This window comes from Sorex araneus, chromosome 3, assembly GCF_027595985.1.
Source record: "Sorex araneus isolate mSorAra2 chromosome 3, mSorAra2.pri, whole genome shotgun sequence".
NCBI classification, from domain to species: domain Eukaryota; kingdom Metazoa; phylum Chordata; class Mammalia; order Eulipotyphla; family Soricidae; genus Sorex; species Sorex araneus.
Genome location: NC_073304.1, coordinates 141,739,219 through 141,753,034, shown reverse-complemented (window position 1 = coordinate 141,753,034; position 13,816 = coordinate 141,739,219). Strand labels below are relative to the sequence as shown.

At 43.5% G+C, this 13,816-nt stretch overlaps 1 protein-coding gene across 1 annotated transcript in view; it reads right to left on the bottom strand.

Moving 5' to 3' along the window:
- CFAP61 (cilia and flagella associated protein 61) overlaps positions 1-13,816 on the bottom strand; it is a 411,272-nt gene that overhangs the window by 182,977 nt on the left and 214,479 nt on the right. The window contains exon 17 of the mRNA XM_004614437.2: positions 13,602-13,736. Within this exon, the coding sequence (XP_004614494.2) occupies positions 13,602-13,736 (135 nt within the window). The remainder of the gene's footprint in view (positions 1-13,601; positions 13,737-13,816) is intronic.

The window sequence follows — 13,816 nt, the reverse complement described above, 5'->3', positions numbered from 1 at the left end:
TTTCCTCAGTGAAAGGTGTTGGTATGCTCTGGGTTGCACCCTACCCTACCCCTAAGAAAGGAGATGTTGCAGAGAGGGTGTCATTTCATAACAAAGGTCAGGTCTTTGGAGAATGTAAGATATCTGGGTTGCCTTGAAGCGTGTACAGAGGGGACTGATGCTCAAGGGTACAATGAGCAGCCTAGCTGATGCTGGGGGAAGAGAGAGGAAAGTTCGAGAATGATCTAGGCAGGCAATCTGTGGTCCACAAGGTAGGGGCTTTGGTTCTAGGTTCTTCCTGCAGGTTGCCCTGAAGGGGCAAATACAACGCAGGTTGCGAAACTGGAGGCGGCATAGCCAGCACTGTTTGAGACTGGGAAAGGCCCAGTCACAAGAGGGAAACTGACTTCAGGCACAGGCTGTGAGAAAGGGAGCCGTGGCATGGGAGTGTCCTCTGACAGCAGTGGTCCGACTGTAGACTGGCTAGGTAGCTGCATTACTGACAATAAGAAGAAATGAAGAAGACTCTTATGCACACTGACACATGGTGAAGGGAAGTGAACACTGGTGGAAGGTGCTGGAACAATATACGTATAAAACTCTGCCATAAGCCGTATTATAAATCAGTGTTTCAAATACACTTTTCTTTTTCTTTTCCTTTTGAAGTATAACAGGTTTTATTTGGAAGCTCTGAGGGGGCGGGGAAAGAGACTACGATACTCCAGAGAGATTTGGGCCTCTCCAGTGTGGAGAGAGGCCCAGACACAGCACAGTGTTAAGGTATGAAGGCATTGATATAGGCAAGTAGACAGGGAAGGGACCCATGGCAATGGAATTCCTAGGAAGAAATACAGTCAATAGGTCCAGGCTGTAGAAGCCCACCTCTGGACACGGGAACGAAGGCCTGATGAGATTTCATCTAGGCCGACAGACCCAGCGAAGCCCAGGCTCTGCCCTGACAGAAGCGCCAGCAGGAAAAAAGGCCAGGAAAGGAATTTCAAAGAATACCATTAACCAATCCTAATTCTACTCTCTTGGCAACCACCCTAGCAACAGTCTCTAGAAAGCCCCAGATGAACCAGGTCAGAGAAACCCGATAAAAGCCAACTTGAACAAAGGAAGTGCGCGCAAATGCTGCCCTGAGTCCACGCGGCAGAGCACCTGTGGCGCCCAAGCCCATGTGCCTTCTGCATCTCCCCTGCCGTGTCCTGGGGCTCGCTCCCCTCTGGAGAAGCCTGTGTTCTCTCTTGAGCTTGAGCGTGTCACTCTCTCTTTCCTCCTTCCTTCCCTTTCCTCAAGAAGCCTCCAAATAAAATCTATTTTTACTTCACTGTTCATCTACTCCTGAACTGTTTTTCTGTGAGAAAGACAAGGACCCAGAAGACTTGTGTAAGGCTGGCTTTTTTTTCCTGCAAAGAGCAATTCCTTGCCCCAGTCCATGGCTCCCAGAGAAATTGAGGGGTTAACTCCTGCGTAAAGAAGGTAAAGTGGGCGTCAGATGTGGCATGATGTCCACCTGTGCCGTGCAGGGGCTCACTGTAAGACTTCATCAGTCCTAGCCTTCCCAGCCTGTTCCCTGTGGCCAAGTGGATCAGGAGAAAGTGGCTGTCTCGTCATGCTCCGCCACACATAAGGTGCCACCAACTTCAGTATGAAAGTACACAGCTCAAGTGATGCTGGTGACACATGTGCTTGGACAGCAGGTGCAAGCAGCCGGCTACACATGTGCTCAAGCAGCATATGCCTCAAATAAACTTTACTTTAAAAAATTAAAACTTAAATAATAATAAGCAATAAGCAGAAGATATGCTAAGTAAGAGTAAGTAAGGCTTAGTGAGTTAGGGAATTCCAGCCCCACCCTTGTCTCCTCTGCAGACTTCCTCCACACCTTCCTTGTAGGCTTCGGCAAGTGGGAGTGGAGTTAAACCACTTCTATGATTTGGAATGAGCTGGACAACTTTAACCCGAATTGGACAAAGCCATAGGATTTGCCCACATTCCACCTAGGTGCAGGGAAACCTTGGTGACAGTGAATGCATCTAGAGATGGAAGAAAGACAGAACTCAGTGACTATTCCCATAAACCCTGCTGGCTTGATGTTCTGTTCCATAAATGATTCACATAGTCTGTTTCCATTGCTACAAGTTGGAGGAAGGGACGAAAAGCTTCTGCAAGAAGGCATTGAAATAATCCAAGAACATCTGGTCCAAAGAAAGCCTTCATAGGAGTTTAGGGATCACAGTCCAATGGGCAATTGCAAACAGTTAAAACAACACTTTAGAACATCAACAGGCAAAGAAAGTCATATGATATATTAGCACTTAGCAGTGTAGCAATGTCCTCCAGTTGTTCATTGATTTGCTCGAGCGGGCACCAGTAACGTCTCCATTGTGAGACTTGTTGTTACTGTTTTTGGCATATCAAATATGCCACGGCTAGCTTGCCAGGCTCTGCTGTGTGGGTGGGATACTCTTGGTAGCTTGCCAGGCTCTCTGAGGACTCGAACCCAGCATAATATAAAAACAAAAGGAAATGCTTCAAAACACTGTACATAAAGGATGCATATTTAATTACATTTTCTTTCACAGAAAATGGTCTAGAAGTAAAAACACAAAAAATGAAATCATGGGAACATATAATTATGTGAACATATAGTTGTTCTATCCGTGACGAATTATGTGGACAAATACTTCACATTACTATGATCAGACTCATTTAGTCTTGATTTACATAGATATGGGTTTAACATAAAAGTTCAAAAACAATAGATGTAGTTCTTTCCTACTGTTGTCTTTGTGATTTTAAAAATTATTACTTCTATACTTTTATATTGGCATAAAAGCGAAGAAAACAATGTCAAAAGACAAAATAAAAAGAAAGAAAAAAGGAAAACATCTCCAAATATTAAACACGATAAGCAAATATCTATGAATTAATCTGTGGTAGATTTCAGGTTTTACAGATTTTTCTCTTTCTATTTTTTCTTGAAGTTTCCACCATAAAAATGCATTGCTCTTGTAACAACATGTATTTTTCAATCAAGGTGGAGAAATATCACTCCCGCAGTCAGCTTCTGCAGCTGTAATTGTCTCCTTTGTTCTTTCATATCCCCAGTTACTTAAAAATCCACAAGGCAAAGCCTCCTCTTGCCTTGCCATAACTTTCCTCCCAGAAGGCAGATTCTGAGGAAGCCGCTTAGCGGTGATGGCCAGTTCCAGCCCTGGGGCCAAGGTCCACCCAGAGGCTGGGCTGGCTTTCCAGAGCAGTCACAGACAGCTGATGCATCCTGAGGCACTTCTGGACCTTGGTGGCATTCATTACCCTGGCTCTGCAGGGAACAGAATGTACTTTTTTCTCTTTTCAACTGAGCTATAGCAAGTACCCAATCAGCATCCAGGGATTTTCTTCTCTCTCTTTTCTTGTTAGGAGCAATGGCAGCTCCTTTTAAGAGCAACAACACTACTAAAGGGGAAATGAGACAAAGTCGGTAGCTTAGAATACCGGATGTTGGAGGACCCCTGGGAACATTGGTGGGGGAAACTGACACAGGTGGTAGGGTCGGTGCTGAAATATTGTATGTTTAAAACCCAGCTATGAATAACATTGTAAATTATGTGTTTCAATTAAAAGAATATTTTTAAATAGAAAAACAGAAAGCCTTGCATTTTGCTCCTGTGCATGTGAGAAGTGCTGTTCTTTGCTGCCAGAGCTCACTTAAATGTGGGCTGGCACTTCAACATTTACTAGCAAGAGTGCTCCAGTTTACCTAAGAATGAGAGGAGATAAAATGGTATAGTCACTTGGGAAAATAGCTTGGCATTTCCTCAAAATGTCATACACAAACTTACCACAGGTGCCGGCAAGTCTAGCGAAGTATACAGACACCCATGGGCAAGGGAGATGCAAAACCCATAAACTGTGCCTGTGTAGGTGGGATATAGCTCTGAAGGCTGATGCACATTTCCCAGGTTCAATCCCCTGTGCCACATGGACCCCAAGCACCAACAAATGTGGCCCTCACAACCCCCCGAACAATCCAATCCAAACTGCAGGAACAAGGTGGCTCTCAGAATGGTGCCAGTAGGGAGGTAAACAGAGAAATAAACTATATTAATGTTCATAGCAGCATTATTCGCAATAGCCAAATAGCAGAAACATTGATGGGGAAATGAAATGCAATGCATCCATACAACAGAGCATTATTCAGCAGTAAGAGAATTATGTATGGCCAATATGTGCTATAAAATGAGTGTACATTGTAAAGATGTCAAGGTTAAGAAACCAATCATAGTTGTACAATTCACTCATGTGAAATATCCAGGAGAGGCAATTTCACAGAGTTAGAATATAAAATAGTAGTTTTCTAGGGCTGGAGTGAGCCTACAGAGGAATGATTGCTAATGGGTTTTTTGTTTGGATGACAGAACTGCTCTAGAATCCAGTGGTGATGGTGGCACAGAAAAATGATCAACTGGTAACTTAAATTGGTGAATGATACGGTATAAGATTTCTATCTCAATAGATGTTAGAGAGAAGGGTGGGAAGGGAGAGGGAGAGATTTACTATAATGTTTCCAAACACTGAACCTAATACAGATGTACGCTTATTCCTACCCGTACCAAGCCAATGTCTGAATGTCACTGGGTCAGACTTACTCAAGAGGACACTCCAGACTACTGGGGGAAGTCCGTTATCTGTGGGCCACCTCCTAATTGAGAAGTTGGTGTCAAAGACAGGGGAGATTCCAAAAGGACCTTGTCAAGCCATTTGCCTTTTTTGCACTTTGCTTTCCTTACAATGAGTCATATGTTAGCAGTTTACTTTTTAGATAAGAGAGTATACATGGAGTGGTTGGAGATAAAATTCTGGCATCCAAATGCCTGCATTTGAAGCTCTGTGAATTAGTCATTGGACAAGACATCAATTTATCTCCTGCAAATCGGCATGTTTCAGGTCTGCGGAGGATAAGAGTGGCCGAAACTATTAGGGAGGGCTGACATGCTGCTCTTAAATGAGAATCCTTCATGTGAAACCTCTAGACTGGTAGGAGTGGTCGCTTGTTTTGTAACCTTTCTAGGAGGGATGAGTTACAATGATGAGAATAAGTCACTGATTTATAAATCATTCTGATGCACACATCTATAGTACATAGAAACTCGGGATACAGCGCCCTCTTCCACCTCACCAGCACCCAGATGGAAGGCAGAAAGCGAAGAGCAGAGGGAGAACTGGGGAAGAGCCCTGGGAGACTCAGGGACAGGTTTCAGAGCAGCAAGGGACCCAGTTTCCAAGGTGCCAGACGCAAATCTGAGCCCAGGGAAAGCATAAGCAGGCAGAGGACAGCGTGGAGACAACCAGGCCAACGTCCTATCACGTCTGTGCAGGGACAGACGTGCAAGCTGAGTGGGCCCTCTGCCTTGGACCGAAGACTACGGAGACGCCCCATACTGGGACCCCATCTCCACGCTAGCTCCCACCACACTGGGCCCCCAGAGCTCTCCAAAGGGCGACCCTACCCTCGGCTCATCCATCAAGTGCAGCACCCCCGCCCTAAAGGCTGCACCACCTCTCACTCAGTGACGCAGGCTAGCACAGGCTGCGTCTGTGCCCTCACCCCAACCAGCAGTGTCGGGAGCTTGCCTTTTATTTTATTCTGGTCTACTTGCTTAATGCTGCTATAAATTAATGATTAGTTTTTGTTTCATTGTAAATTAATTTAAGCTTTACATTATTGATTTTGTTTAACCACTCAATTTAAAATTTATTTTATGTCAATAAATATTTAGTTTTGTTCATAAATTAATTTCTACTTTAAATGACCAATTTAAATAATTAATTTTATTTAAAATTTATTTTTGTTAATATAATGATTTATATTTATTTATTTAAGATTTAAGTAATTGCTTTTATTTAACTTATTTTATTTCTAAAGTTTGTCTTTTTTCATCTATTTTAATTTAGTTTTATATTTATGCAGTTACTTGATTTTTATACTTTATGTAGTTTTGTCTGATTTATTTGCTAATTTAATTAATTTTGTATAGAAATTTAAATTTATTTTTTATTGCAATTTATATATTTTATTTTTATATTATTTATATTCAGCAGGCAGGTCACTTGCCTTGCATGTGGCCAACCCAGGTTTGATTCTTCTGTCCCTCTCAGAGAGCCCAGCAAGCTACCAAGAGTATCCCACCGCACGGCAGAGCCTGGCAAGCTACCTGTGGTGTATTCGATATGCAAAAAAATAGTAACAATGAATCTCACAATGAAGACTGCTCGAGCCTACTTGAGCAAATCGATGAACAATGGGATGACAGTGCTATAGTACAGTGCTATTATTTATATTATATATGTATTTGATTTTGTATTATGCCTTTTATTAATTTCTTTTATCTTGTTTTATTTACCTTTATTTATTTTGCTTGTTATGGATTTATTCATTTTAAACTATATTTTGTCTTAAGTAGATTTTATTATAATATATTTTGTTTATTAGGGGAAAAAAATCCCTCCCTCTACTTTTGGAAACCCTAACAGCCATACTCACTTCCCACCGCCACTGCCATGGAAGCATATCTTCAGGCCCTGTTTCAGAGACTCATAAGTAAATCTCGAAAGAGATCAAGTAGCAGCAAAAATCTCTCAGATACCAGTTCCTGGCTGAGAATCTCAGGCAATCTTGAGGGGAAGGTGGGCCAGTTCTTACCCTATCAAAGTCTGGCAGGCACAATCACGCCCCCAGCCACCGCCATAGTGCAGACTGCCCATTAAATATTCAGGATTTTCTGGAGAGCTTCAAACTCTACAATACTGATATCCCAAGCAGTCACACAACAGACTGGATAGGAATGTGACATAGAAGCCAAACAATCTTAACAAAAAGTTAACACGGAAGCTTAACTTGTAACTTCAGACAAAGACAATGTCTCCCATGGTGAGATTCAGTGGTATTTGCAAATTTTATTCTACTGAAATATATTTTTTACTCATTTCTTTAGCCATTTAGTGGTAACAAGTAACATAAAATATAGTATTGCCAGTCTGCTATGGGGACAGGTTTAAGGGGTGGTTGGGAAAATGGAGACAATGGTGAAGGGAAGGTGACAGTAGTGGTGGGATTGGTATTGCAATATTGAATGCCTCTAATGAACAGCTTGTAGATCACGGTTCAAATAAAGTGGGGGGATGAGGAGGGAAAAAGTGGGAGGGAGAGTAAGTACAGGAGTTAAGGTAAATGTTTATTTGGCTTGCAGGTGTCCAACCCTGGTTCAAATCCCTAGTACCACATATGCACCACAAGGGGTCACTCCTGAGCACAGAGCCAAGAATAGCCCCTGAGCACTGCTGGGTGAGGCCTAACTACCTAACTACCTCACCCAAGAAAAGAAATAAAACAAAACAAGTATTCAGAGAATTGGAACAAAATGGCCATGCTACTTGCATTCCTCCTTTGGCGGCGGCGGCGGTGGTGGTGGTGGTGGAGGGGTGGGTAATGTTCATGTAGAAATTTAATGAGTAAATGGTTCACCATAAAACCGAGAAAATGCATTTCCTATGGTTAGCATGAATGTATATAAATGGGCAACAAGTAGCTTAAAAAACCAAATTGACTCAATGATTTAAAGTGGGTGAATTTCAATGGAAACACTATGCAATTGTTAGGAAAGAAGAAATTATAAAATTTGCTTATAAGTGGATGGTTATGGAGAGTACCATGCTAAGTGAAATGATTCAGAAAGAGAGAGACAGATATAGAATGACTGCACTCATTTGTGGAACATAAAATAACATAATATGAGACTGACAGCCAAGGACAGTAGAGACAAGGGCCAGGAAGATTGCTCCATGCTTGGAAACCTGCCTATGAGCTGGGGGAGAAGACAGTTGGAATAGAGAAGGGATCACTAAGTCAATGATGGTTGGAGGGATCATTCAGGATGTGAGATGTGTGTTGAAAGTAGATAAAGGACCAAATGTGATAGCCTCTCAGTATCTGTATTGCATACCATAATGCCCAAAATTAGAGAGAGAGTATGGGGGAAATTGTCTGCCATGGAGGCAGGGGGAGGGTTGGGATGGCGGCAGATACTGGGGACATTGGTGGTGGAAAATATGCACTAGTGGAGAGATGTGTGTTCAATCATTGTCTGACTGAAACTCAAACATGAAAGGTTTATGCTTGAAACTGTATCTCATGGTGATTCAATAAAAATTATTTTTTAAATGGGTGAATTTTATTTGAAGAAAACATTACCAAGTTTATCAATAATGAACACCCACATAATATACATGTATATATACATACATACACACATATATACACACTATATACACACAAAGACTTTCATTTTTAGAAAGCTATACCTAGGGAGTACAGAAAAGCTGATTTTAAATCACACACACACACACACTCATAAGAACCCAAAGTACAACTAAGGTTGTATAACAGGCAGTGAAAGTTTTCAAGTTGAAGTAAGGGGTTGGGAAATAATTAAGCTGAGGAAAAACTAGCAGGTGCTAGGAGAATAATGTGATTTCCTAGGGCAGCAGATGTACAAGTAAAACAGTATCCAGTAACAGTCTATCAGATGGTAATTATAGCTGGACTGGGGAAGAACAGTCCAGATAAAAAGGGGGAAATTCAAAGGGTAACAGAATGCCAGGGAGTGACATCTTCCTGAGAGATCACATACCAGGAAAAAGCAAGCCAGCACTTACCACTGAGAGGGAGGGGGTAGTCAAGAAAATCATCATTTTTTCTTTGTGGAAAGGTAAAGGCAAAATGGAGGCTTTGGAGAATTTATTAATGGAGATTTTAAAAGACCATCACTAATTATCAGCCATGAAGGACAACAACACACATTGATCATATTGAAAATCATATTGAAAATGTAATTTCTTTGGAACTTGATGGCTTCATTTGAGGAAGAAAGGAAGGAAAAAAGAGAGAAATGGGGGGTAGGGCATTTGCCTTGCATGCAGACAACCTGGGTTCGATTCCCAGCATCCTATATGGTCCCCTGAGCACCGTCAGGAGTAATTCCTGAGTTCATGAGCCAGGAGTAACACCTGCATCACCACTCTAACCCAAAAATCAAAAAAAAGGAGAGAGAGGAAGGAAGGAAGGAAGGAAGGAAGGAAGGAAGGAAGGAAGGAAGGAAGGAAGGAAGGAAGGAAGGAAGGAAGGAAGGAAGGAAGGAAGGAAGGAAGGAAGGGAGGGAGGGAGGGAGGGAGGGAGAGAGGGAGGGAGGGAGGGAGGGAGGGAAGTAGGGAGGGTAGGAGGGAGGGAGGAAGGGAGGAAGGGAGGAAGGAAGGAAGGAAGGAAGGAAGGAAGGAAGGAAGGAAGGAAGGAAGGAAGGAAGGAAGGAAGGAAGGAAGGAAGGAAGGAAGGAAGAGAAAGACCAGGAAATAGCTCAGGAAGAGTTCATGCCTAGCATGTGAAAAGCCCTGAGTTTGAGCTGCACCCCATCCCACTCTGCTGGCTGTGACCCTGTGATTCCCCAGCATCACAAAACCTGAGCAGCACTGCATCATCAGACCTGGACATGTTACCATTAGGCCAGTACTGCTGGGCTAAGTGACACCAGTAGTAGTCCCCAGGTCCCTGGACACAGTTGGAGTGAGTTGGGGGTTGGGAGAGAAGACAGGGAGAGAGAGGATATTTCACACTACAATTCTATATACACTGTACAATCCCATGCACAATAATACTCTACAATACTATATATATTCTATATAATATAATTCTATACATAATTTTCCTAAAATGAAATGGATATGATGGGAAGCATAGTCTATTGATACTGAAGCAAATATATAAACTATTAAATTTCAAAATAGATGTTCTGGTATTAAACATGACAATAATATACACTGAACATCTCAGAGTTGGTAAGAAAACAGTGCCTTAGACCAAACACATTCCCTCCCAATAGGTTCTGCAGAATGGGTCTAACCTCAATATGACAATTTATCCTAAAACCCTTTTAGGAAGTGCAGGAAGGAAAGAAAACAGGCTTACACAGAAGCACCCCAAAATAAGCATGGGCCAACTTACTGCATTGTTTCCAATGTGACTAATGGACTCATTTAGTCAAATTCTTAGTTTTCCCCCCACTGAGCACAATTCTCGTACAAGTAGGCCATAGTAACTCTGATCATAAAAAGATTCTTATCAGAATAATTCTCAGAAAATAAATGTACAGGGACTGGAATGATAGCACAGCAGGTAGGGTGTTTGCCTTGTATGTGGCCAACTCAGGTTCCATTCCCAGCATCCCACATGGTCCCCTGAGCACTGCCAGGAGTGCGGAGCCAGGAGTAACCTTGTGCATTGCTGGGTATGACCCAAAAAGCCAAAAAAAAAAAAAGTAAAAGAAAAAGAAAAAAGAAGAAAAATGTACAGCCAAAGTTTCCTACTCAAACTAAGAAATGAGTCTTTTAGGTATGTTCCATGCAGATTCTGGCCAGCAATAGAGCCCTGTCCCAATACCTATGACAAGGTGACTGTGGTAGATACTATGACGAATATTTGGGGCCTAACCTCCCTCTGTAACATATAATGAAAATTCTGTATTTTCTGGGTCTTTGTTATGTACTATGGGGTAGGTTTTCAATTGACAGAAATGACAGGGAAGGACACCCCTCATCCAAACCAGGCAGAAACTACCCTGGCTTGCCGGGGTGGGTAGGGAGGCACATTTCCCTGCCATTCAGTGATGAATTTAAACCATTACTGACTTGTGCCAGATTTAAATTGACAACCCACCGAGATGAAACACTTTCTATCCCATTACTCATGCCTGGAGTGATCTGTTCCCTTGAAGGCTGGCTTCCTAGGTGAGAGCAAGGGAATGGATGGACACTCAGAGATGGCTGAAATAGGATAAAAGGTATGAGAAATGAATGTCCTGAGAGAAATGTGTGGACATGATGTGTGTGTGTGTGTGTGTGTGAAGGTAGATGAAATGAGGAGCCCCAATACAGCTTCATCTACTGAAGAGGTAGAAGGGGCTAGGAATGAAACTTGAAGTAAAAAGCAAAATTCATTCCACTCAACAGCATCCATCATTCTGTCTTGTTCAGTTCCACGTCTGTATGCTATTGCAATGCTAAGGAAAGCAACATGCTCAGGACTCTAACCTTTCTCTTAATTTTATTGGCTCACTTTGTTTTAGATAGTCTACAACATATCTGTCATGAAATATTAGAGAAAATAATTTTAAGTACATAATTTAGCATTTTAACTTGCAAATATAAAGGTCTATCCCAAGTGAATAATCGTCATAATAATGCTCTGATCTATTAGGATTTCTAAAATGTTTACAAAATCTTGTTTACTAAATACTAATATCTATTAACTCTTTTAAGGAATAATATAAAGTGGTGAAAGTTCTTCTTAAAAAGTCAGAATTTACCAGTGCAATAAACAGCACAAAATAGCAGGTACCAGCAGGTACCAGGTACCTACACATTTGCTAAGCAGCTGTTTTCCTGAACCAATAATTTCAATAGAATCTATCTTCCACTATATACTGAAATATGCCAGCATTCTAAGGGAACTGGGCACAATGAGATGAACAGAATAAAGCTTATTAAATAGAAGCAATCATTTCAACTCACATTAACCTGGATGAAATAGGTTTTTTTTTAATGAAACAAATGTTTTCTCTGATTTTTTCCCCATTAGCTTATTTCAAAGTTACGCACATTGGGGATTCTCCTGGGGTTTGGGCTGAGAGGGGGCTCATGGTACTGAGAAAACAGGGCTCTTAATATCCATGTGACTTCTCTGTTCTCCTCCTGCCCCTGCTGTCCTGCTGTCCCTGCCACAAGGCAGCTGACAGCACCCAGGATGCCATTGATATGCAAAGGCACCTCCTAATCTAAAGGTGTGACATATATATACTTGAAAGTGCCTCAGTGGCTACAATAGGGCAGCGTCTCTCTTCCTCTTTTTGGTCTGACAGAACACATGTATGTACTTTACATACACTGCTCCTTCTGGGGGTAGCATGGCTCTACACAGGCTGTGTTTTGGTGACAGTTACATCTGCATCTGAAGCCACCTACTCTGACCCCAAGGCACATTCTTTGTTCCAAACCCAGGAGTCCTGGTTCTCATACCAAATGAGTCTATATGTATGCAGACTACCTACCTGACGTTCTCTAGCAGGTCCTCCTGATAGAGCGCTATGAGGCTCCAGTCTTAAGTGTGTGTGCAATGCTGTGGATCCTCCTACCTAAGGGCTCACACGCAACCCTGGATGAAAGATAATGAATCTGTGTCTTGCTTCAAAAAGGATATGGAGGAAGGGGAAATGGGCAGGAATGTAGAAGATCCAAAGCTGACAAGAAATTGAAAAACACTGTAGCTGAGTGCTAAATATATGAGAATTTCAGTTCTACCCAGCATGTGTTCTAAGAAAGGTGCCCATCAGCAAACTGTCATTGGTCTTGAGGCAGAGAAATTGAGAGCTCTCAGAACATGTCATAGCGACTGGACAGAATAATTCTACGTCTGGTTAATACTTAGACTTGAATTTTCTGTCTTTTCTCATTTTTTCCTCAAAAATTCACTTTTTACAAAATGGAGATACATTAGAAGATAGACTGAAATGTAGAATCCTGCATTTCACAATCCCCTCTACTTTTTGCACATGTGGGACATTTTCCATAGTAAAGAGCTGGGGCAGGGGAGAGAACTGCTATTTGTTTGGTCTCTCCTCAAATATAACTTGAGAACTTACCAAAAAAACCCCTAATTTTTAAAAGGGAGACAACTTGGGTTGCACCTGCGGAAACTGGGGACCAGCTGTTCCTGGTCATAAACATGCTTTTATATATACCTTTATATTTTCACAAATACATATCTTTACATATAAATAGATATTATATTTTATGTATATATCTTTATATCTTCACAAATATAAAGATAAAAGCAGGACTTGAAGCAGCCGAGGCTGCGGTGAGCAGCTGCCCGGGAGAAAGGTCTCGATCGAGGGCCGGTACTGGCCAGGGCAGTGGGGCCCGAGGCGGTGGGGGAAGCGCCTCCGGGTGCTCCTACCCACCTGTGTTCAGCTCTGGGCAGTTCCACGGCTGGGCCTTTGGAGAGCTCGAGTCTCCCACTTTCTGCTTTCAGCTCTCACAAGGACAGATGTCAGCCCCACGGGGGGACTTTTCTCCCCAACTTAGGAGGATGTGCACACAAAGGCCCGTGGGAAAGTCGTGTTCCCCACGGAAGTAAGCGGAAACGCTGCGTGTCTGCTGGGTGCTTCCCCCAGCACAGTCGAGGCCCTCGCGGCGCCCGCGTCCTGCCGGGAGAAGCTCCCAGGCCTGGACGTCGCGGCCTGCACCCCGGGCAGCGGCGCCCCTTCACCAGCCTCTGCCCTCGGAGGAGCAGCCCGGCGGCAAGCGGTCAGCAGTTTCTGATGACCGCGGCCCGAGAGCCGAGCCCTGTTGGGCGGGCCGGGGGGCGAGGGCGGGCCCAGAGTCCAGGGGCTGGGCTGCCCGACACCGCCCGCGGGGAGCCCGCGGGGAGGTCCCGTGACTGAGCAGCGTCCCCCGCGCACGCCGACCCCCCATACCCCACACTGCGCCCCGCCTGCGCCCGTACCCACCGGCTCCTTTGAGACTGACTCGGACGGGGCGTTGATGCCCAGCTTCTCCAGGGGGTAGACGATCTGCCGCCGCGGCCGCACGGGCACCAGGTGATGCAGGACAGACGTCAGCGAGTGCGCGAGGGAGCTCTGGAACTGCAAGATAGCGGTCTCTTAGTGGGGAAGGGGAGTTTTGGGACTGCAAGACTGCGGTCTCTTACGGGGGAGAAGAGGAG